The 23,997-nt window shown below is 38.4% G+C and overlaps 1 protein-coding gene across 1 annotated transcript in view; it reads right to left on the reverse strand.

The window, feature by feature from the left end:
* Positions 1-23,997, reverse strand: part of SMARCC1 (SWI/SNF related, matrix associated, actin dependent regulator of chromatin subfamily c member 1) — a 167,296-nt gene that overhangs the window by 119,338 nt on the left and 23,961 nt on the right. Inside the window, exons 4-8 of the mRNA XM_029917869.1 lie at positions 17,944-18,025; positions 16,744-16,836; positions 14,097-14,166; positions 4,122-4,191; positions 1,459-1,534 (exon numbers count right to left, since the gene is read on the reverse strand). Of these exons, the coding sequence (XP_029773729.1) occupies positions 1,459-1,534; positions 4,122-4,191; positions 14,097-14,166; positions 16,744-16,836; positions 17,944-18,025 (391 nt within the window). The remainder of the gene's footprint in view (positions 1-1,458; positions 1,535-4,121; positions 4,192-14,096; positions 14,167-16,743; positions 16,837-17,943; positions 18,026-23,997) is intronic.

Below are 23,997 nucleotides of genomic sequence, written 5' to 3' on the forward strand. Positions count from 1 at the left end.
ACTGAGATATAGAATTGCAAAAAGAGGTTGGAAATTTTTTGTCCAAGAAATAGGAAATATGCAAAAATGAATCAAATAATACCAAAAGGTCACAGGAGGCAGCTCAAAGGGTTCCCACTGGCCAAATTCTGGACCATTTGTCAGAGGGCAGAATGGCGGTAATGTCACTGCTCCAGGAGCACATGCGGAGACCACAGACCATGCAGAGGGAGAAAGGAAGCGCATTCCTACTGCAAAATGTCAGTGACAAGCATAGGCAGGATGGACAGAGTGAGAAAACCACTAGCAGTAACAAACTCATCCAGGCAGGAATTACTTACGAAAGGGTTTGAGCAAACTTTGGGATACAAATTTGATGAAGAAAAGGATATTTATATAATCTCATAGTATTTCTGTATATTTTTAATTTCAATGAGAAAAATGATAACGTTACCATGGGAAAACCAGGCACTTAACAGTCAGTCATAAAGGGAAAAATCGAAATACACGCCGTCTGATGCGACACTGTGAGAACAGAATACCACTTAAGTAGTTTTGCAGCCAAAAATGCATGGCCTGAATATAATAATGAGGAAATATCCATATAAATTCAGATTCAGACATTCTAAAAAACATATACACACAAATCTAGCTTATACATTTCAAAACTGCTAGTGGTGTGGAAGAAAAAGGCTGAAATTTCCACATTAAAGTAGACTAAAACAATCTAACAACTACATGCAGTGTGTGATCCTGAACTGGATCCTGGATCAGGGAAGAGACTCAGCATAGCACTCCATCAATGGGGCATTTGGTGCAAATGAAATATGGGCTCTGTATCAGGTAGTGCTTCAAAAATTAATATCCTGAATAATGAACAACAGGCAAATCTGGAAGAAGAGCATAAAGCAACACTTTGTTTTGTATTATTCTTACAACTTTCAGAATTACTTCCACGTTAAAAGCCAAAAAAATGGGGCGCCTGGGTTAAGCTGGTTAAGTATCCAACTTCAGCTCAGGTCATGATCTCATAGTTTGTGAGTTTGAGCCTCGCATCAGGCTCTCTGCTGTCAGTGCGAGCCCACTTCAGATCCTCTGTCTCTCTGTCTAAGCCTCTCTCTCTCAAAAATAGATAAAGATTCTTTTAAAAAGCCAAAAATAAGAGTTGATGCGTGGATTACTACTATTACAATGAAAAGGACTATTATAATAAGAGCCATGCAGGCACGGCTTCCAGCTTTCCCGAATGACACCACCAATGTTCACGTGTACTCCTCACGGGCCTCTCTCAACCATCTCCAACCACAAGAATTGGACTCTCGGGTCTCCTCGAACATCACTGCCTTGTGGCCACGGATATCTTAACAGGATGACAAGAAAGAAAGACCTCATTCTGTATTTCCTTGAAACATAGTTACGGAAAAGAGCTGAGAAATGCTATTTAGTTACACAAGAACGTTTTATAAAGGGATCTTTCACCTTCCATGGCTTTTCTGGAATTGGGGGATCTTCAACTTCTGCATCAACATCATTACTATGGACCCAAGTATCATAGCTACAAAGAAAATGAGAAAAGGGAAAAACAGATTAAAATCCAAATTCATTCACTAAAAATACTTTTAATCAAAAGGTAAAAACAGGGGCGCCTGGGTGGCTCAGTCAGTTAAGCCTCCGACTTCGGCTGAGGTCAGATCTCATGTTCGTGGGTTCGAGCCCCGCATCAGGCTCTGTGCTGACAGCTAGCTCAGAGCCTGGAGCCTGCTTCCGGTTCTGTGTCCTTCTCTCTCTGCCCCTTCCCCTCTCATGCTCTGTCTCTCTCCGTATCAAAAATAAATAAAACATTAAAAAAAACTTTTAAAAAAAAAGGTAAAAACAAATACCATTAAGATGCAGTAATAGCAATATTTCATACATTTTTGTCTCTGCTACTCTGAGGAAAAAAAACTCTTCTGTAGAGGTCTATACTGATCTTGACACTATTAAATCCAAAGCTCAAGCCTCAGTGCACAGAATTTTAATGCACAGATCACTCTCTCCTCAAAGCCACTTCCCTCGTTTGGCCTCTAAGACAGCACTATCCTCTAGTGTTCCCTCTAGCCGCCAGCCTCTCCTCAGTCTTCACTGCCAGTTTCTCCTCTGCTCCCAAACCTCTTCAACACTGCAAAGTCCCAAATTTCAGTTTCTGAAACAATCCCCTTCTTTCTATTCATTCTCTTGATCTTATACAACCCTATGGTTCAAATATATACTCACCTGCCCTCTTCTCTAAATGCCTACTCATGAATTTAACCACCAATTCTGTATCTCCCCTAAATGTTTAGTAAGGCTTTCAAAGCTAACACCAAAATTCAACACATTATGCCATCCTGACCCCAATAATGTGCCTTAACCAATCATCTCCATCTCAGTAAATGCCAACTCTGTCCTGCCAGTTGTTGTGGCCAAAATCCTTGGACACATCCCTGACTTCACTCTCAATCACCTCCTATAATCCAACCATCAGTAACTTCTACAGATCATTCCACCTTCAAAATATGCCCAGTATCTATCTACTTCTCACCCTTCTACTTCTGCCCAAAGCCTGAGTCAATTTTTCACAAAGCAACCGAAGTGATCCTTTGGAAATTCAAGCCAGTCCACATTATCACTACTCAAAACCTTCCAATGACTCCCACATAACTCACAGTAAGAGCCAAAATCCTTAGAGTGGGTTGCCAAGGCCTCATGATCTGGTGCTGTGACTGCCACTCTGAGCCTGTCTCCTAGTGCTCTCCCCTCACTCAGGTTATAGCCAAGCCCACTGGGTGTCTGCGGGGCTGTTTAAACACGCCAGGCAGTGGCCGCTTCAAGCTCTTTACATGTACTTCTCAAATTTTGAACATATATAAAGACATTATTTCCTTCTTCAAAAATATCTTTATAAGTAAAATAAACTTACTAAAATAGATGAACTTCAAAAGAATGCAAATCCAGACATTATGTGTCATCATTAGATAATGAAAAATACAAACCTATGCAATAGACTTATTCCTTTCATAAACTGAAATAGACTCTGATCAACTCTAGATCTAACTACCATATTAAAAGAGATACAGAGAACGGAAAAACATGTTCAAAAATGCCACAGTGATGCCATAAAAAAAAAAAACCCACAATGTGGCAAACTTTACAGGACAAGCAACCTGGTTTCTTAAATAACACAATGCATATGGTGGGGAGAGGGGGAGGGAACACAAGCGAGAAGACCCAGAATTTGAAAAATGTGTTTACAAATATATCAGTGAATCACAAAATGTGGCTGATTTCTACTTCCAACGAATATCAACTTAACACTGACTGAAGAGATGACACGGTATTAAGGAATTATGTTAAGTTTTTTAGATTTGAAGGTGATGTTACTTTATTATTTTTTGAGGTCTAGTTTTTTTGGAAATACATATTGAAATATTTACTGTTAAAATGTCGTATTTGGGATTTGCTTCCAATGATATGAGAAGGCTAAAAGTGGATGGGGGTATAGATGAAGGAAGCCTGGTCTGACACGAAAACGCTATAATGGACAGAATCTCTCATGAAGTTCATGGAAGGTTATCTTTATTCAGAAGTATCCTATGTAGGTGAAATACTAATTAAATAAGGACCACCGTTTTCATTAACATCACTAACATCTAGTACTTATTTATAATATTCTTTATACTTAGAAAATAAAACACAGTATGAGTTACGAATATCTCAAAGTAATAACAACACTAGGGCAATAAATTTCTGCCAAGAAAAACTCTCTTTAGACATAAAATAATTCATCCTTTAAAGTATGGCATGGAGCTTTTTTTGAAAAAACAAATAAAATTAAATAGTCATAAAATATTAGGGAGAAAAATTTATTTCTTGATGGAAACAAATCTAGATTAGCATTCTAGTGCCATACTGAAAGGGTGTTTTGGAAAATGCAACAAATTAAGATAAACAAAGCCATGTGACTTTGAACTGAGTTCCATAAATAAGGAAAAGCAAGGCTCAAAAAGTGAGATCAAGCACTGAAACAAAGTTGTCATTATTGAGAAAGTGAAACTACATGTAAATAAGCCTGGCTTGCACAGAGAAAAATCTCTGTCCCAGATCTCTGGATATGTCGACATTACCTGTCTGGGTAAAAGCCCCAGTGCACTAACACCTGCTTATCTTTTCTCATCACCGGTCTCAACCATTCTTCTGAAAGAAAAAAAGAAAATACTTTAGTCAGGCTGACAAAACAAATGAATAAATTACTATTTTGACTAAACTTCTATTTAGAATTTTTGGTTTACTAGTAAGCAAAGTCCAAAAAAATCTTCTCATAATTGAACATTGTGTCTATCATATTAAGGAGAAGTTTTTCAGCCATGCATTCAGAATTACTAGATTCTAGGCCTATTACCCATTATTCTTAGCAAATCCAATTGTCCACGCAATAAAATACTCCCCACCCATCCACCTGCCTGTTTGTTTGCAATTCTATCCAAATCATGAACACTGTATTCTTTGCTGCCATATTTTCCATGTAAAACCTCTCCCTCTGAGGCTTTGCAATTACTATACATGTTTCAAGGTGTAAGTCATGCTTCATGTCCTTGATGGAAGGTGTACTACCTGCTCTTTCCTCTAGATTCACGTCCTCTGGCATCCTATAGTGCTTCACACAGTGCTACATCAAAGCTTTTACCAATACTATTTTTATTATTTTTTAATGGCATCCTGCCTGTTAATTTAGGTCTCCCATCAACAATGTAAACAATATGATCACATTAGATATTTCTATTTCAAGTCTCCTTACCAAAGATAGGTGCAAATCCATACAATAGAATGATTCTTACTGATTTTAATCATAGTTGGGTTATATCTACATTTCACTACTTGCGTTGTTTGTTTCTCTGGTAGTCTAAATGTAGCTTAGCAAACTTATTTCTAGTGCTCAGAAGGAACTAATAAAGCAAGCCCCTTGAAACCCAAGAAATAGCAACATGAAACCAACTAAATACAAGGGGCTTTACATTGCCAATTTCAATAAGAAACAGCCCAAGGTTCACTGACTAAAGGCATGAAAGGCCACATGCCTCTATGTGTTTTTTTTTATATTAAGTAGGCTCCACACCCAATTTGGGGCTCAAACTTAAAACCCTGAGATCAAGAGTCACATCCTCTACCGACTGAGCCAGTTAGGTGTCCTATGGCTGTGTTCTTTCTCAATCATCCAATTGCTCGCCTTACTACCTTGAAAGAATGTGACTAGGAAGAAATCAAGCCCTGTTCCTTAGCCTGATATCCCAAAATGGCCAAGGAAAAAGTGAAGAGGAGGCCAGTGGGCCTTCATAACTCACTATGTAGCAACAAAATATACCGACTCTGAGCTAGTAAGAGCTGCCCTTTAGAATACTAAATCTGTTTTGCTTCTTGGTGGTGTTCGCTTATTTAATACATTCTGCCAGGGACAGAAATTACATGCTGTTTTTTTTCCTCTAGGAAGTGTGTCTTGGGTTTTTCTCTTATTATTTTCTTTACTTTTTTTTTTCCTCTTCTTTTTTTGGTGGTGGTGGTGGTGATGTTTAAATGAAGTTGCTTTTATAACACCAAACAATTAATCATCCATTTCCTATATAAAAGGTAGCTACTTTTTACATGGACCTCAAGTATATTGTAGTATAGAGGTGGAATTTAAGGAAAGGTATTAAGCAGGCTGTGTTTTAGCTTATGGGCAAATAATAAAGTGTATCATTTATCTTGAATGTATCATAGATAAGCTGCTATATAACGATTGCCACTTCAGATAGCTGTGAAATTAGGTGATTAACTAGTTACTTAACCTTCTAATTTTAGTATAAGTCTAATTACATGAAATAGAAGTTGGGGTTTTGATTTATTACTTTGCTTTTCTGTTTGGAGTGTCATTGTAACTACTGTATTGTAAATGATGGAAAATAATTGCATATGTTAAAAAAATAAATTGTGTTATATTCAAAAATAAATAAATAAATAAATATTGCTGGGTTTAAAAAAAAAAGAATACTAAATCTATCTTCAAAGGTTGTGTAGCTTTTAAAAAGAATGCCCATCCTTTTCACAAGTGACTTCGATAGAAAGAGACTGTGGCACTGACTGCCTTTTGAAGTTTGCCTGGTATCTGAAATAACTAAAAGTTAGAGATGTAAATCCACATTCTTCCCAGTGATGATTATAAACTATACAGACCCAATAAAACAACAACAGTTTTAGGAGTTAACATTAGTCCAAACTGAGAACATACACATAACTTTCACAACTCAACAATAAAGACAGAGTCTAACTAAAAAATAAGTAAAGGATCAAATGAAACATTTCTCCAAAAATCTATCTACAAACGGCCCAAAAGCACATGAAAAGACACTTGGGTCATTTACAATTAGGGAAATGCAAATCAAAACCACAAAGAGATACTTTCTGACACCCACTACGTAGACCAATATAAAAACAGAGTAAAGAAAAAGCGTTGGTGAGGGGCCCTGGGTGGCTCAATCGGTTAAGCGTCTGACTTCAACTCAGGTCATGATCTTGCAGTTTGGGAGTTCAAGTCCCACATCGGATTCTGTGCTGAAGCTCAGAGCCTGGAGTCTGCTTCAGATTCTGTGTGTGTGTCTCTCTCTCTGCCCCTCCCCTGTTCACACTCTGTCTCTCTCTCTCTCTCAAAAATAAAGAAACATTAAAAATTTGAAAAAAAAAGTTGTGGTGAGTATACAGAGAAATTAATGCTGATGGGACTACAAAATGGTACAGCTACCTTGGGAAAAATGTGGCAGTATCAGAAAATGTTTAACTCAGAGTGCCAATGTGGCTCAGCAATTCAATTTCTAAGTATAAACACAAGAGAATTGGAACCACATATCCCCAGTATAACCTTTACATAAATTATCATAATAGCATTATTCATAATCAAGTGTTCATAAGCATACAAAATTGGCTAAACAAAATACAATGTAATTTAGTCATGAAAGGGAATAACCTATAGGAAGTAATGTCAGCAAAGTAGCATTAGAGGAGGACCCAGATCTTGTTCCACCACAAAGACACTGATTTAACAATAATATACCACCTAAAAAGCCTCCATGAGAACCCTAGGAACCAATTAACAGATTGCAGTACCTCAGCAAGCTCAAAGTCAAGAACAGCTACACTAAAACAGTATGAAAAGCCATTTCATATCAACCACAATAGCAATTTTCCCAATCCAGCAGCAGAGCTCAGCAAGACCAGGAGGAAAAGCTCCTCTTAAAACGCTTCTCCCTTGAACTGAAAAGACTGAATGTGTATATTCCAAATTATTAGGGAGGGGGTTATCTAAGAGCCTGGTATGTCTCACCTGACTTGGAGCATTAATGGAACAGATATGATGTGTGGTGGCCAATGAGAACAAATGAAAGCTAAGTAAATTACTGTAGCACCGGAGAACCAGCCATGCCACAGACAGTCTGGTTCAACTGGGTGTGATCAGGAGAAAGCATACAGATCCCAGCTTCTTCCTTGGTAGGAAGAAAGGGGAGTGGAACATATATCCGATGTTCTGGCTTTTGAGAGGGCTCCCCAAGGGACAGGTTTCTGTCTCAAATGACTTAGAGTGTTAATGGGGAACCAGCATACTCTGGAAGCCTGGCCACCACAAAGATCAAAAGACAGCTCAGTTGGGGGCACATGGGTAGCTCAGTCTGTTAGGTAAGTGTCTTACTCTTGACGGTCACTTCAGATTCTGCTCTCAGGGTCATGAGTTCAATCAAGCCCCACATTGGACTCCATGCTGGGTGTGAAACCTACTTAAAAAAAAATAAATGGGGCACCTGGGTGGCTCAATTGGTTAAGCATCTGGCTCTTAATTTCAGCTCAGGTCATGATCTCATGGATCATGAGATCGAGCCCCACCTAGGGCTCTTGCTGACAGTGTGGAGCCTGTTTTGGATTTTCTCTTCCTCCCTCTCTCCTTGCCCCTCCCTTTGTCTCTCTCAAAATAAATAAACCTAAAAAAAAAAAAAAACACAAAGGGATTATAACAATTATGAACAATTAAACACCAACAAACTGTACAACCTACAAAAAACAGATAAATTCCTAGAAACATACAACTAAGACTGAATCATCATCAAAAAGAAAATCTGAACAGACTGATGACTAGAGTAAGGAGATTAAATCAGTTATAATCTAAAAAAACTCCTACAAACAGAAGTCCCAGAACAGATGGCTTCACTAGTGAATTCGACCAAATATTCAAAGAATATTCAATACCAATTATTTTCAAACTCCTCCAAAAAATAAGAGAAGGAACACTTCCAAACTTATTTTACAAGGCTAGCATTTTTGAGAAATCAAAACCAGACAAGGATGCCACAAGAAAAAAAATATTACGGGACAATACCCTTGATTAACACAGATGCAAAAATCCTCAAGAAAATATTAGCAAACCAAATTCAACAATACATTACAAAGATCATACACCACGACCCATGGAGATTTATTCCAGGGATGCAAGGGTACATAGTTCAACACCAGCAAGTCATGGTACAGTCATGATACACCAAATTAACAAAATGTAGGACAAAAATGATATGATCACCTCAATAGATGTAGAAAAATCATTTGCCAAAGTTTAACATCCATCTAAGAATAAAAACTCTTGGCAGAGTGATACAGAGCCAACATAAACTCAACACAATAAAGGCCACATAAGACAAGCCGACAACTAACATCACACTCAATGGTGAAAAGCTCTCGGCTTCTTAAGATCAACAAGACAAGGATATTCACTTTCTTTCTTTTTTTTAAGGTTTATTTATTTTTGAGAGAGACAGAACATGAAAGTGGGAGGGAGACACAGAATCTGAGGCAGGCTCCAGGCCCTCAGCTGTCACCACAGAGCTCAATGCAGGGCGCAAACTCAGGAACAGTGAGATCATGACCTCAGCCAAAGTTGGACACTTAACCAACAGAGCCACCCAGGCGCCACCAAGGATATCTACTTTCACCATTTATATTCAGCACAGTATTGGAAGTCCTAACCAGAGCAACTAGTCAAGAAAAGGAAATAAAAGGCATCCAAATTGGAAAGGAAGAAGTAAGACTATCAGCATTTGCAGAATTGATGATACTATATTTAGAAAATCCTAAAGAATGCACCAAAAAACTTTTAGGATAAATGAATTCAGTAAAGTTGCAAAATACTAAATCAAAATACACAAATTAATAGTTTTAAAGAGACTCAATGCACTATAAAGAACACATTAAATAACTAAACGAAATTAGGAAAATGATGCATGAGCAAAATAGAATATCAACAAAGTGACAGAAACTATAAAAAAGAATCAAACAAAAATTCTGGAGTTAAAAAATAGTATAATAACTGAATTGATAAATCCACTAGAGGGTTCAACGTCAAATTTGACCAATCGGAAGAAAGAATCAGTGAACTCAAAGACTGGACATTTGAAATTCTGAGGTCAGAAGAATAATAATAAAAAGAATGAAGATAAGAAAGCTTGAGGGACAAATCCACTCATCTAAATAGTAATTTATTTTAAGTAAGATTTAGTCTGTCTTCCTCTTCTAATGAATAGCTCAATTTAAAAAATTCTCTTCATTTTATTTTCATCTCTGAGGAAATACATATTCTTTCTGCTAAAACCAGCAATTCAACCCATGTTTTTAAACCAATCCCTGTATCCCTTCCAGGTCTCAACTCCATTATGTGCTTCCGTTTATTTCTACTCTGCCCAGAAATACACTATAAAGCCAGATACTGAAAGACAAAACCCAGGGCACCTGCTGGGTGGCCTCCTACATTTTCCTTTCAGGGCCATACATTCTCAGAAGTTGGTAATCTTCCACCAACTCTACAACTTATGCAAATCCAAATGCCTTGTCTCAGGCTTCATGTTTATCTTGGTAAAACAGATCCACTGCCAACCTCCTGTATTTTAAAATACTTTCCTTATTTTCCCTTGACTTTTAAGATAGGGACCATCCTTGGCTTGCCATGTGACTTATCTCCTTTGCTCTCCTGAAAATGTGTTTATCTCATCTAATGACACAATTTTCTCTCACTCAGCAACCAAACTCCGAGCTTCCCAAAGGGCCTTGCTCTCTGACCAGTCTCCTTACACCGTGTATATCCCAGAAATCAGCTCGCAGGCAAATTTTCCTAACACAGCTACAGCTGCACGTTTATCTTCACCAAAATCATCAGTATCATGTCTTCACCCTCAGCTACCTAATAAAAACAAAACTCTCTACACCAGAGCTCTGTCCTCCCACCTACCCACACTTCCACCCGCTATCCTAAGATATACAGCCAAATTTTGCCATTTCCTTCTCCTCAAAGTTCCTAATTTTTTTACTTCTTTGCTTTTGCTTATTTTGCACCCCCTTCTACAATGCCATACCCAAAATCTTACCGAAAGATTAAGGCCCATTAAATATCACATTTTATTTTAAATTCTGACTAATCCTCATTAAAGATATGTTGCATTTTTGAGGATTTTCAAGTTTCTCATGTTTCTGGCTGGTATCGTTCTCATGTACACAATTACCTGAAACAAATACACGTAAGGGAGCCCAGCACAGGGCTTTGCTGAAAGTCAACATTTACTGGACAATCAATTATTCTAAGTTAAATCATACAGTGTGCAGAATCATGTCTTATCGATTGTATTAGAATAAAATAGTATCAGTAGTTAGAGCAACTGTAATGCTGTAACTACTGATAATATCAAGCAAGCAGGAGTATGCAGTAAACCAGGTTGTATTACACCAAGGAGAAAAATAAAACCAGCACCAGTAAGCAATCACTAGGTAGATGAGTATAACAATCACAGGCCAAATCTTTTGTAAAAGGCAATTTTTTCCCCAAGAAGTTCACATGCTAGAAGTTTTTTTTTTTTTAATGTTTTATTTATTTTTGATACAGAGAGAGCGCATGAGAGGCGGAGGGACAGAGAGAGAAGGAGACACAGAACCAGAAGCAGGCTCCAGGCTCTGAGCTAGCTGTCAGCACAGAGCCTGACGCGGGGCTCGAACCCACGAACGTGAGATCTGACCTGAGCTGAAGTCGGAGGCTTAACCGACTGAGCCACCCAGGCGCCCCTAGAAGTTTTTTATCAGCCTTATTAGAGAAACAGCCTGCAACAGAATCCGTATTCTAAAGCACGGCTATCCACCACCCCCATCTAGTGGAGATAAGCGGCTACTACCTAATGGGATAAAGGCTGAGAAACAACCAGATCAACAATGAAGGCAGGGTGAAGTTTCTCACTTTTTAAAGCACAACTATCACAGAGCTGAGAGTCCGACTATAACAAATAAAATCAAACTTTTAGTTATCACAATGATAATGGAAAGATATAAATGTATAACAGCAAAACTGTAAAGTCTTAGAAGAGGAAACAGGTTGTTAAAACTTCAGGGCTCTGCATGAGGCAATGGTTTCTGAGATTTGACACCAAACACACAAGCAACCAAGCAACCAAACAAATGTAACTTAACCTCCTGTAATTGTTTTCAGTATCTGTAAGATCTGTAGCAATATCCCCCTTCCAATCTTCACTTTGTTCTTTTATTTCTTGCTTACTTGCAGCACAATTCCAATAGCCTCATTGATCTTTTCTGAGAGCCATTTCTGACACTGCTGCGTGCCTTGCTCCTGTTTATTTTCTACATCGTTAAGTTGTGTCTCTGATTATTTCCTTCTTTCTTTATATTTAATTTATTTTTCCAATCTCATAAGAAAGATGTGTGCACCACTGATTTTTCAGTCTTTCCTAACACACAATTTTTTTAAAAAATGCTTGTTTAGGGACACCTGGGTGGCTCAGTCAGTTGAGTGTCCAACTTTAGCTCAGGTCATGACCTCACAGTTTGAGTTTGACCCCCATATTAAGCCTCACTGCTGTCAGCACAGAGCCCGCTTCAGATCCTCTGTCTCCCTCTCTCTGTCAGTCCCTCACTTGCGCTCGCCCAAGAATAAATTTTTTTTTAAAAAAACATTTATTTAGGGGCGCATGAGTGGTCAGTCGGTTAAGCGTCCAACTTCGGCTCAGGTCATGATCTCATGTTTGGCGGGTTTGAGCCCCACGTCGGGCTCTGTGCTGAATGCTTGCTCAGAGCCTGGAGCCTGCTTCAGATTCTGTGTCTCCTCCCTCTTACCCTCCCTGCTCATGCTCTGTCTCACTCAAAAATAAATGTAAAAATATATATATGTATATTAAAATTATATATATTATTTATTTTGAGAGAGAGTGCAAGAACATGAGATGGGGAGGGGCAGAGAGAGAAAGAGAGAGAGAGAGAGAGAGAGAAGAGAATATGAATCCCAAGCAGGCTACATACTGTCAGTGCAGAGCCTGATGCAGGGCCCAATCCCACAAACCATGAGACTATATATGACCTGAGCCAAAATCAAGAACTGGACACTTAAGGGGCACCTGGGTGGCTCAGTCAGTTAAGCGTCCAAGTTCAGCTCAGGGCATGATCTCACATCTCGTGGATTCAAGCCCCATGATGGGCTCTATGCTAATAGATCAGAGCCTGGAATCTGCTTTGGATTCTGTGTCTCCCCCTCTCTCTGCTCTTCCCTGGTTGTGCTTTCTCTCTCTCAAAAATAAATATTTAAAAAATAATAATAATTAATTTAAATTTTAAAAAAGGAGTTTGATGCTTAAAAGACTGAGCCACCCTCCTAACATACACATTTAAAGATATTTATTTCTCAGGGCGCCTGGTGGCTCAGTTGGTTAAGCATCTGCCTTCAGCTCAGGTCATGATCTCACGGTTCGTGGGTTCGAGCCCCATGTCAGGCTCTGTGCTGACAGTTAGCTCAGAGTCTGGAGCCTGTCTTCAGATTCTGCGTCTCCCTCCCTCTCTGACCCTCCCCTGCTCATGCTGTCTGTCTCTCAAAAATAAAAAAAAAATTTTTTTTAATTAATAAAAAAAGATATTTCTCTCTGAACACAGCTTCAGCTGCATCCAACAGAATATTCTTGTACTTTATTATTCATTTCATAATCATTCAGTTCCAAAGATTTTCTTCTTCCACTGTAATTTCTTCTTTGACCCATGGATTACATGACAATGTTTAATTTAAAAAAAAAATTTTAAACATTTATTTATCTTTGAGAGAGAGAGTGCAAGCTGGGGAAGGGCAGAGAGAGAGGAAGACAAAAATCTAGAGCGGGCTCTAGACTCTGACCTGTCAGCACAGAGCCTGACACAGGGCCTGACACAGGGCTTGAACCCACAAACTATGAGATCATGATCTAAGCTGAAGCTGGAAGCTTAACCGACTGAGTTACCCAGGGGCCCCTCCCTTTATGTTGCAATATGTTTAATTTTCAAACATATAGGGATTGTCTGATAACCTTTTTCTTACTGACTTCTAGCATAACTGCACTGGTCAAGAAAAAGTACTCAGCATGGGGCAATGAGCAGCTCCAATCTCACATAATTTGGCTGCTATATAGATGTCCTACAGGGGTATGTTATGTTAACCAGAAGTCGATCTCTATTAAGAGATCAATTTCTCAGCTTAAATTAATTTGGCTAATTTATTAATTCATATTTTCTTTCTCAACACATCAGTTTCCATAGCTCTGTAGAACTCTGGCCACTGACAAAAGCAACTTGCAGGATAGCAGAAGTGAAAGTTCAGAATCTGAACCATTTGACATGAACCAAACTAAAATACAGTGGGTCCTGTTCAGACAGCCACTAAGCCCATCTTCCCCAGAGATGTTCTTTCATTTTGCAATGTCTATTAATTTTCAGAACACAAACAACATAGCAAACATTAACAAAATTAATACTTAGGGCATGCCTAAACTCAATACCCTGATAATATAACCAACAAAGAAATAAATAATTAAGTCCAATGATTAGAAAACTAAACATCACAGAATTAGTTTGCTTAGCCCAATTCAGCAAAAAAAAAAAGAAAACTACATTTAAATAATTTGTGCATGTTACTTAATACTTGAAAGTTTCTTTCACAAAACGTGGGTTATATCATTTAAATAAATCTCTGATAAAATTTAAAATCTAGTGAAGAAGGAGTTCACAACCAACAATGAACTTACCATCCTCTTGTGAGGAAGGATATGGATAAATGTGGTGGGAAGCCTTTGCCTTCTCATCAGTAAATGTCCCCTGGAAAGCAAATGCATACACATAAGAGACTAAAGCACATGACAAGCAAATTACGCAATGCCAGACGCAAACCGCCTGAGAATCGCCAAGGCATTGCTTTATGTTTTAAGACTGTAATATTTTTATTATTTTTAGTCCAGGAAAACGACAATTATTAACAAGAACACATAAAAACACATGAATTATCCATAGACATGGTTTATATTATATAGAAAAATCATGCAAGTGCCTCCTGGCTAATTCTCTACATCTCTCTCTCTAGGTAACCTTACCAGGAATATGAGTACTTCTAATTCTAAAAGTTACTCCAAAGTCATCACAAATCCTAAGTTTTTTTGAGCTTCAGTGTCTTCTGTGACATACAGTGGTAATAATACCTATTTCACAAGATTTTGTTGTAATTTAGCAGTGAGCAAAGATCAGTGACAGATCCACTGTAAGTATTCAAACTCAATGTGTTACTGATGCATTTTGAATGTCAGAACAAAAGATTAATCAACAATATTCAATAATATCCTTAGCTTAAGGTCTCTTCCATAAGATTCTATGAAACCAGGAAGATCTTTATATCCTTCTAGAGGTTATCCCTAGAGAACAATCACTAAGCCAGATTTCTGAAGAAAAACAACTAAATGTTCAGTAACAAACACAGGAAAATATTTAAGTTTCTTTCAGGATAAACTGGTAGCAAGAAGAATAGTTAATTCCAGCTTGAAGGCAATAGCCAACAGGCTAATTTGTTCCATTTTTGCCTTCTAACATTCCATATGTAATTAAACTACACTTGGGGCACCAGGATGGCTCAGTTGGTTAAGCATCTGACTTCAGCTCAGGTCATGATTTCACAACTCATGAGTTCGAGCCCTGCACCGGGCTGGCTGGCTGCTGTTAGAAGAGGCTGCTTCAGATCCTCTGTCCCCCTCTCTCACTCTGCTCTTCCCCTGCTCACTTGTGCATGTGCTCTCTCTCAAAAATAAATAATACAACTTTTAAATAAACTACACTTGATAGCCACTCCAATGAACAGTCCAGAAGTGAAAAGAAGATTAAGTGACTTGTTCCAAGTCCTAATGTTAGTGAGAAGAACAAATGGACTTGAGACTGCCTGATCTGACAGCATAATTCTATTCTCTTTCTCTCTGGGAGGGACATTATATGTAAGGACTGTATTAAATCTCCCAATGTAAGCAGTATTAGAAAGCCTTCCTTTAAGGGCGCCCAGGCGGCTTAGTTGGTTAACTGTCTGACTTTGGTTCAGGTCATGCTCTCACAACTCATGAGTTCAAGCCCTGCATCGATCGGGCTCTGTGCTGACAGCTTAGAACCTGGAGCCCCCTTTGGATTCTGTCTGCCTCTCTCTCTGTTCCTCCCCTACTCATGGTCTATCGGTCTCTCTCTCTCTCAAAAATTAATAAACATTAAAAAAGTTGGAATAGGGGCGCCTGGGTGGCCCAGTCGGTTAAGCCTCCGACTTCAGCTCAGGTCAGATCTCACACTCGTGGGTTCAAGCCCCGCGTCAGGCTCTGTGCTGACAGCCAGCTCAGAGCCTGGAGCCTGCTTCCAGTTCTGTGTCTCCTTCTCTCTCTGCCCCTCCCCGTCTCATGCTCTGTCTCTCTCTGTATCAAAAATAAATAAAACATTAAAAAAAATAAAAAGCTCTATTCTTATAAAAATAAATAAATAAAAAAGTTGGAATAGACAATATGAATCAAGAGCCATGAAAATGTTAAAAAAAAAAAAAAGAAAGAAAAAAAACCAAATCCTTGCGTTAGGAACTCAGAAGATATTTTACTAATAACTGAAACACAATTCAACTGACAATATTTCTTGCATCAGAAAGAAGAAAGATTATTTCAGGAGGCTTCTCAACTAATCCTAAGGATTAGTAACACTGTCACTCAAATGCCTCTGGGTATCCTCAGCTAGTTTAACATGATACAGGTTTGCTTACAGTTCAGCCACATGTAGTCAGAAACCTATATGCAGTAAATACTCTAGGTCTCAGCCTAACATGAGGTTCAAGGAGGTAGAGAAAGAGGTCCAAAGATAGCACGGGTATGTGTGAATCAAAACAAACTAAGCTTATGCGAAAAACAGAAATTTCCAGTTCGCATATATAAATACAAGGCATATCAGAGGGGCAGGGAGTGAGGGAAGATAGGTTTACTTGAAACAATATTTGATATCCTCCAACCAACAACTGTGTCATCAACTCCTACTGTTTGTGATACAGACCACGCGGTCTCTTAAAATTACATAAGCACATTTCACAGTAAGACTATAATAACTCCATACCAATGACTATTAAATGATTGTCTTGGATATACATGTGCATCAAATCATCACAGAGTACACCTTAAACTTCCATAATGTTAGGTGTCAACTGTATTTCAATAATGCTAAACAGGAAAATGCTAGTCTAAGCTAAGAATTAGAGGTGAGTGGAGAGAAAAAACTGTTAAGAACCAAAGAGAGCTAACTCACTTAAAGCAAACATATACAGAAACTAAAAGACATCATGACTAAGACTTATCAGGTTACTACTACACACTTGTCTGAAGTGACCATGTCTATTACCTGATGTCGTTTGATGATATCTTTTAATTTGTTAGCCAACTTCAGATCAATGTCTGGAATGAGGTAGATGCTGGGTCTGGTCAGACAATTGCTCTGAGGAAGAAAAAAGATTTTGAAATTCCCTTGGTTTTGAAATGATGCCACATCACTCATGAATTACCCTAATGGCAAAAGCTGACATTCAAAACCATAGTGCTTAAAATAGGAAGATGTTTTTAGTCTATACTGCAGAGGTCTCATCTCAGTATAAAAGCTAAGTGTTCGGCAGGCCACTTCATGTCCTCCCCAGGGCCCGTCTCTGCAGCTAAGTACACCCAGACCAAAAATGTTGGGAATCATGACCTAAAGAAATTCATCATATTTTTCATTAAGGTACAACACTGACATATTGATACTCCTATAGCCAATCTTATCTGAACTGACTTTAACAGTCCAAATATAATGTAGTGTTTCCAACTACACCTTTTATTGGTGTGGGGGGGGGGGTAGGGCTCAGGGGGAGGTTCACTGTGTAAGTTAATTAAAAAATAAAGGCTGTGGACTATAGCTCGTTTCCACATTTCTGACCTTACAAATAGCACTAATTAAAACATGCATATTTTAACTCCTCAAACCATCACCAAAAATCAATGTACCAAAAGAAAAAAAAACAGTTATTTCTCTAACAGTCCATGAGACAAGTTTCAGGCATTAAGTTTCTGATAATACCTAGTGAATTCTTAACAGCTGCTTCACTCCAGGATGGCTAGTTCAGTTCAGTGATCATTAAAAACTATCAATCAATAAAAATATTAGGAAAGAAAAGAAGAAAATTAAGAGTTATCTTGTTCATGTTATATCTAGATGGGAAAATAAGATCTATATTAATGGCACAACCATGAAACAAAGCCAAAGAAAAGGACTGCATAAATGAGTGACCAGTAGATGGAGAGTGTTTATGTTAAATATGAAAGAGATTCAAAGTAGGTAAAATAAAGAAAATACCATCGATTCTTTTATCAGAAATTAGGATCAATATTCTATAAATGACAAGTTTTAGTCATATTTTATAGCTCTAATTCCCAAAAACCCATAAGAATATCAGAATGACAGATTTCAGAAATTTTTTCTTCTTTTAATTTTTTGGCAATCCAAAAAACCAATCACAGAACTGAAAGTATATTAAAGGAAAAAAAACTTAATAATTTAACTTTGAGTTACCTGCACCAATGTTTTTTCAATATTCATAAACATTTCAACATTACGATCCATTCGAGATGGATTCTGTAGATCAAACCTACGCCTAAAAGAGAAGAAAATCATTAATTTGTTTTCTACCTTAAACAAAGTGAAAACTATGTTTTAGCACTCAACAAAAATGAACTGGCAAAGATTTTTTAATTAAAATAGCACTCTACAAAACATATGAGGGTATTTTCTCAGTAGTGTAAAAAAGTAATGTCAACATCTTCATAGAACATTTAAATGTTGTGACATTAAGATTCACTCCAGTCAAGGGGCACTGGATGGCTCAGTTGGCTAAGCATCTAACTTCAGCTCAGGTCATGATCTCATGGTCTGTGGATCTGAGCCCTGCATTGCGCTCTGTGCTGACAGCTCAGAACCTGGAGCCTGCTTCAGATTCTGTGTCTCCTTCTCTCTCTGTCCCTCCTCCACTTGCACTCTGTGTCTGTCTGTCTCTCAAAAGTAAATAAATTTTAAAAAATTTTTAATTAAAAAAAAAATGATACACTCCAGTCAAAATGAAGTATTAATTCCATGAAGTATTCCACTTTCCTTAAATCTAAAATACTTTACATCATATAGAAAAGGAGCTCACAGGTCTAAAGGCAGTGACCTACTATACTATTCTTTCAGTGTAAGGAAAGATTATCTACTGTTTATGTGTTTAAAAGTCTTTTGTTGGGGCGCCTGGGTGGCTCAGTCGGTTAAGCCTCCGGCTTCGGCTCAGGTCAGATCTCACGTTCGTGGGTTCGAGCCCCACATCAGGCTCTGTGCTGACAGCTAGCTCAGAGCCTGGAGCCTGCTTCTGGTTCTGTGTCTCCTTCACTCTCTGCCCCTCCCCCTCTCATGCTCTGTCTCTCTCTGTATCAAAAATAAAAACAAAACATTAAAAAAATTTTTTTTAAGTCTTTTGTTCAAATTCAAGTGTCAGTGCTCTCTTTGAGTCTACTATTGCCCTAAACATGGTAAAACTCATCTCTTTACCTTTTCTCTTTCCTCGTCTTTTTATGTAAGTACCCAAGCACAATATTCTGCTGTTGTCTGTCTATTGGCAGCCACTTCCACATGATTAAATCTTTACAAATCTAAATGCTTCTTTCTCACTACTTTTTATTCAACACCTACTTTAATTCTGCTCAGTGATCGAGAGTGTGGGTTGTGGAGTCAAAGTGCTTTGGGTTCTAATCTGATCCCATTTTTATTTATGTAGTCTGGAGTGATTTACTAATCCAGGATCAATTTCTTCATGAGTAACAATGGCCCATTAAGGTTTCTGTGAAGGTTAGGGACACCTGGGTGGCTTAGTCGGTTATGCACCCAACTTCATCTCAGGTCATGATCTCATAGTTTGTGAGTTCAAGCCCTGCATCAGGCTCTGTGCTGACAGCTGAGTCTAGAGCCTGCTTCGGAATCTGTGTCTGCCCCTCCCCTGTTCACACTCTCTCTCTCAATAATAAATAAATGTTAAAAAAAAATTTTTTTTTTTTAAAGGGGCACCTGGGTGGCTCAGTCGGTTGAATGTCTGGCTTTGGCTCAGGTCATATCTCACAGTTCGTGAGTTCGAGCCCCGCATTGGGCTCTGTGCTGACAGCTAGCTCAGAGCCTGGAGCCTGCTTCAGATTCTGTGTCTCCCTCTCTCTCTGACCCTCCCCTGCTCGGCTGTCTCTCTCTGTCTCTCAAAAAATAAATAAAAAACACTAAAAAAATTTTTTTAATTAAAAAAAAGGGTTTCTGTGAAGGTTAAATGAGGTATATATGTTAAGGGCTTGAGACAGTGTTTATGCTTAATCTGTAAGTGATTAATCAATGTTAGCTATGGTTCGAACATTCTTAACTCAGTACTACCATGTGCCAGCTGGGATTAGGCAGTCTGCGTCTAGAGCTCAAGCTCTAATTCTCAGGCCGTCCTCTTTTATCCTGGGGATACTCCCCAGACTTCCAGCCATTCCTCTACACTCTGCAGCCCTTCCCGGATGTCACTACCTGCTCCATGGGCCTCATACTATCACCTCCAGGGTGTCTCACAAGCCACTTTCCCTACAAAGTTATTCCTGTCTTCGTCATGTTCCTAATACAGCCTGTGCACCACTGCTGTTACAGCCCCGCAACAAAATCCTCTTGTTCTAGGACATCTCATTAGATGCCTTCCGAGCAAAGACTAGGTTTTTTAAAAATGTCCTATGTAGCCTTAGTGGCTCACAGAATGTGTGGTTTTATAAAGTAAACCACTCAGGAAATTTTTATTATGACTGACGTCTAATATCTATTATGACTTTTTCATTAGTGTGCTAGGACAAGACTGAAACACTTCCTGAAGAATTCCAATTTGGGAATTAAGCAAAGTGTCCACTAAAGCACAGAAATACATAATTCAGAATAAAAGTAGTTGCAGCTTCAAAAATGGCATTTACATGTAAAAGGGACCGTTGTCCCAAGAAACAATATCTTGAATTAACCTTGGTACCCAGAACTTTTCCTTAAACTCCATTTTTGGGGTTGTTTAGTATTCTCCTTCCCTAACCTCTCCCAAACAATTTCCATCAACTGGCAGAAGAATAGAATAACATGCAACTAACCAGGGAAACCCCATTAGAGGAGACAGGTTTCCACTGGTTCTTTCAGCAAAATAAAACGAGAGACATGTTGAGTATCTTTAGAAAGGGGACCACTCACAGGCTTCTGATAACAAAAGAACTATGTCTAGAAGTGTCTCACTTCAGAGCTGCTTACTTAAGACTTTACTCATTATTCACAGAAAAACAGCTTCCTTACTAAATAAATAAATGAGGCTAAAGGAAATTATCTCTCCTAGAAATTTGAGAAATAGTTCGAAAGTAGTCACTAAACAAATTAAAATAGGGTTGCCTGGATTTACCTGCAAATGAAGATGTAAAGTTAAATGAATCTGGTAAAAGAGAAAGAATCAAGAATTTATTCTAGCTTTCTGATTAATGGTGAGTTAAATTTCTCGGTATTCCAGCTAATAAAAGAAGGAATGAGAGAATAGCAGTCTTCTATAAAAAATTACTAAAAAACAATTAAAAATATCTATACATTATAATATCTATCTTTTTAAAAAAGTTTTAATGTTTTCTTTCAGATACAGACAGAAAGAGAGAGAATGAGTGGGGGAGGGGGCAAAGAAAGAGGGAGACACAGAATCTGAGGCAGGCTCCAGGTTCTGAGCTGTCAGAACAGAGCCCGATGCAGGGCTCAAACTCATGAACCACAGATCATGACCTGAGCTGAAGTCTGATATTTAACGGACTGAACCACCCAGGTACTCCTACATTATCTCCTTTCTTTTTCAAAATATGAACACTACCATTGGTAACCTTGTAATGACAGCATGATTCTAGGCACTGAACATCAACTTGTATTACAAGCAGAAACAAGACATTATATGCCTCCAGAGGGAGGAACACCATACTGTCTATGAAGTACTGTTCCAAAAATAATAGTAGGAACAGCTAAGCTTCTAGATCTAACTACCACTTTACTGGAAATTTAGAAAGACTATGTTAAATAATAAACTAGGGACATAGCAAAATCTACAACACAGATAATTCTACAAGAAAACTTATTTCTGTAAAAGAAAAAAATCTGGAAGGATAAGAGGGGGAACAGAGAGCAAATGGAAAACTATTAATCTTCCTAAAGAGACTTAGTCATATCAACCAACCATATATGACTCTTGTTTGAATACTGCTTCGAATAAATATAAAAACCACCTATGAAATAATCAGGGAAACTTGAACACTAAGCGGGTATTTATTGAACAATAAGGGAGTACTTAGTAACACTGAAAAAAAATTTTAAGTTTATTTAATTACTTTGATAGAGAGACCATTCCAAGCAGAGAGAGAAATCCAAGCAGGCTCATCCTGTCAGCATGAAGCCCAATGCAGGGCTTGATTTCACAAACTGCAAGATTATCATAACCTGAGCCAAAACCAAGAGTCAAATGCTTAACTAAATGAGTTTGAGCCCAGGCGCCACTATGACACTGAAAAATTATTGATAGTTTTCTTAGTTGATAACAGTACTATTATTATGCTTTCTTTAAAAAATACTATGCTTTTTAAAGGCACCTGGCTGGTCAGCTGGTAAAGCATGTGCCTCTTGATCTTTGGGGTCATGAGTTCAAGCCCCATGTTGGGCATAGAGATTCCTTTTATAGATGAAATTATATAAAGGATATGAAAGTAAATGACAACTCATTATATCATTCTCTCCGCTTTTATGTACAGTTTATATTTCCACAATAAAATAAATGGTTTTGCCAGACAATGATTTAATAACACAACAAATGAAAAGCTTTCCTGATTCAGCAGTACGCTATGTAAGCAGAGGAAGTATATGGGGCACCGAGGCGGCTTAGTCAGGTAAGCATCCGACTCTTGATTCAGGTCATGATCTCGTGGCTGGAAGATCACAGAGCCCCGTGTCAAGCTCCATCATGAATGTGGAGCTTGTTTAGTATTCTCTCTCTCTCTCTCTCTCTCTCTCTCTCTCTCTCTCTCTCTCTGTATGGCCCTCCCCCTAGCTCATGCCCACTCGCTCACTTTCTCTTTCTCTCTCAAATAAGTATTTAAAAAAAATGTTTAATTAAAAAAAAAGAAAAGCTGAAATGAAGTCAGGTAAATATGGTATAACCTTTAGTTGAAATTACCAAGAATATTTAAATAAGCTTCCCTTTTTACAGTATAGAAATCTAGATGCTAAAACTTACCCACAAGAGAAATGCAAATTAAAAACCTAAAATTATAAACACTTTTTGGGCTTGTTTTTTAATTAATAGGATCTACATTCAATGTGGGGCTTGAACCCATGACCATCATGACATCAAGAGTCACATGGTCTATGGACTGAGCCAACCAGGCACCCGCCCCCATAAATATAAAGCCTTTTTGAACTGTAATGCAGCCCTACAGAAAAGGCAATAAATAAACATGTTTCTTTCTAACTTTTAAAGCCTTTAGTCATTTAAAATATAATTAATTAAATAAAATAAAACCTTTGGTTGCTTAGACTGTGAATATCAGCTCTCCATTGAGAATTTAATAATTATGAGTCTTCTGCTTTGTTTTCCTCTAGCGATCTGCTGGGCAGTCTCACAGCAGCCTTTCAATCTAAAGCAATACCTAGGGCGTCTAAAGGGCCTCTGTTAGCTGTCTGGCTATACTGCGCCCATTCTGCTGCCTCTGTGACCAGCCAGGAACGCTCTCTTCTCATTCTCAGCTACAGACAGAAAACACAGTCTGAATAAAAAGAATTGACAATGGATCCTGGAGAAGGAGTTTAACTCCTGGGAAAGGGGTGTGAAGGCCTCCCAAAGCAAACTTCTAAAAGGCAAGACGGGGCACCTGGGTGGCTCAGTCAGTTAAGCCTCTGACCTCGGCTTGGGTCTTGATCTTGTGGATCGTGAGTTCAAGCCCTGTGTCAGGTTCTGTGCTGACAACTCAGAGCCTGGAGCCTGCTTCAGATTATGGGTCTCCCTCTGTCCCTGCCCCTCCCTCACTCACACTCTGTCTCTATGTATGTCTCTCTCTCTCAAAAATAAACATTAAAAAAAAAGTTTTTAAAAGGCAATACAAAAACACACCAAGCTGGAGGCAAAGTGAACAGCAGACAATACTTTTGTAGTATAGTGGTGTGGGAAGTGACCACGCTGGTCTCAAGAATAAGAGGCTTTGTTTAATGGTGGCTAGCTACAAAACATGGACACCATCAACAGAAGGATGGTCTTGTATGCCACACTCCACAAGGGTGGCAAACAGCCTACAGATAAATAGAGCTTGGAAAACAGGTGTGCATACGTGGGGGAGTGTAGCCTACTACACTTAAGTAAACAACAAATTATATCCTGTCAGGTGTGTGACTTTGGGGATAAATAAAATGGTCTGGATCCTTGCTATATTATTATGTATAGTTTATATACACAGAGTGAACTCTGTCTCAAAATAGAAAAAATAACTAATAAAACAGGGGCACCTGGGTGGCTCAGTTGATTAAGTGTCCAACTTCAGT

This window comes from Suricata suricatta, chromosome 12 (genome assembly GCF_006229205.1).
Source record: "Suricata suricatta isolate VVHF042 chromosome 12, meerkat_22Aug2017_6uvM2_HiC, whole genome shotgun sequence".
Classification (NCBI taxonomy): Eukaryota; Metazoa; Chordata; class Mammalia; order Carnivora; family Herpestidae; genus Suricata; species Suricata suricatta.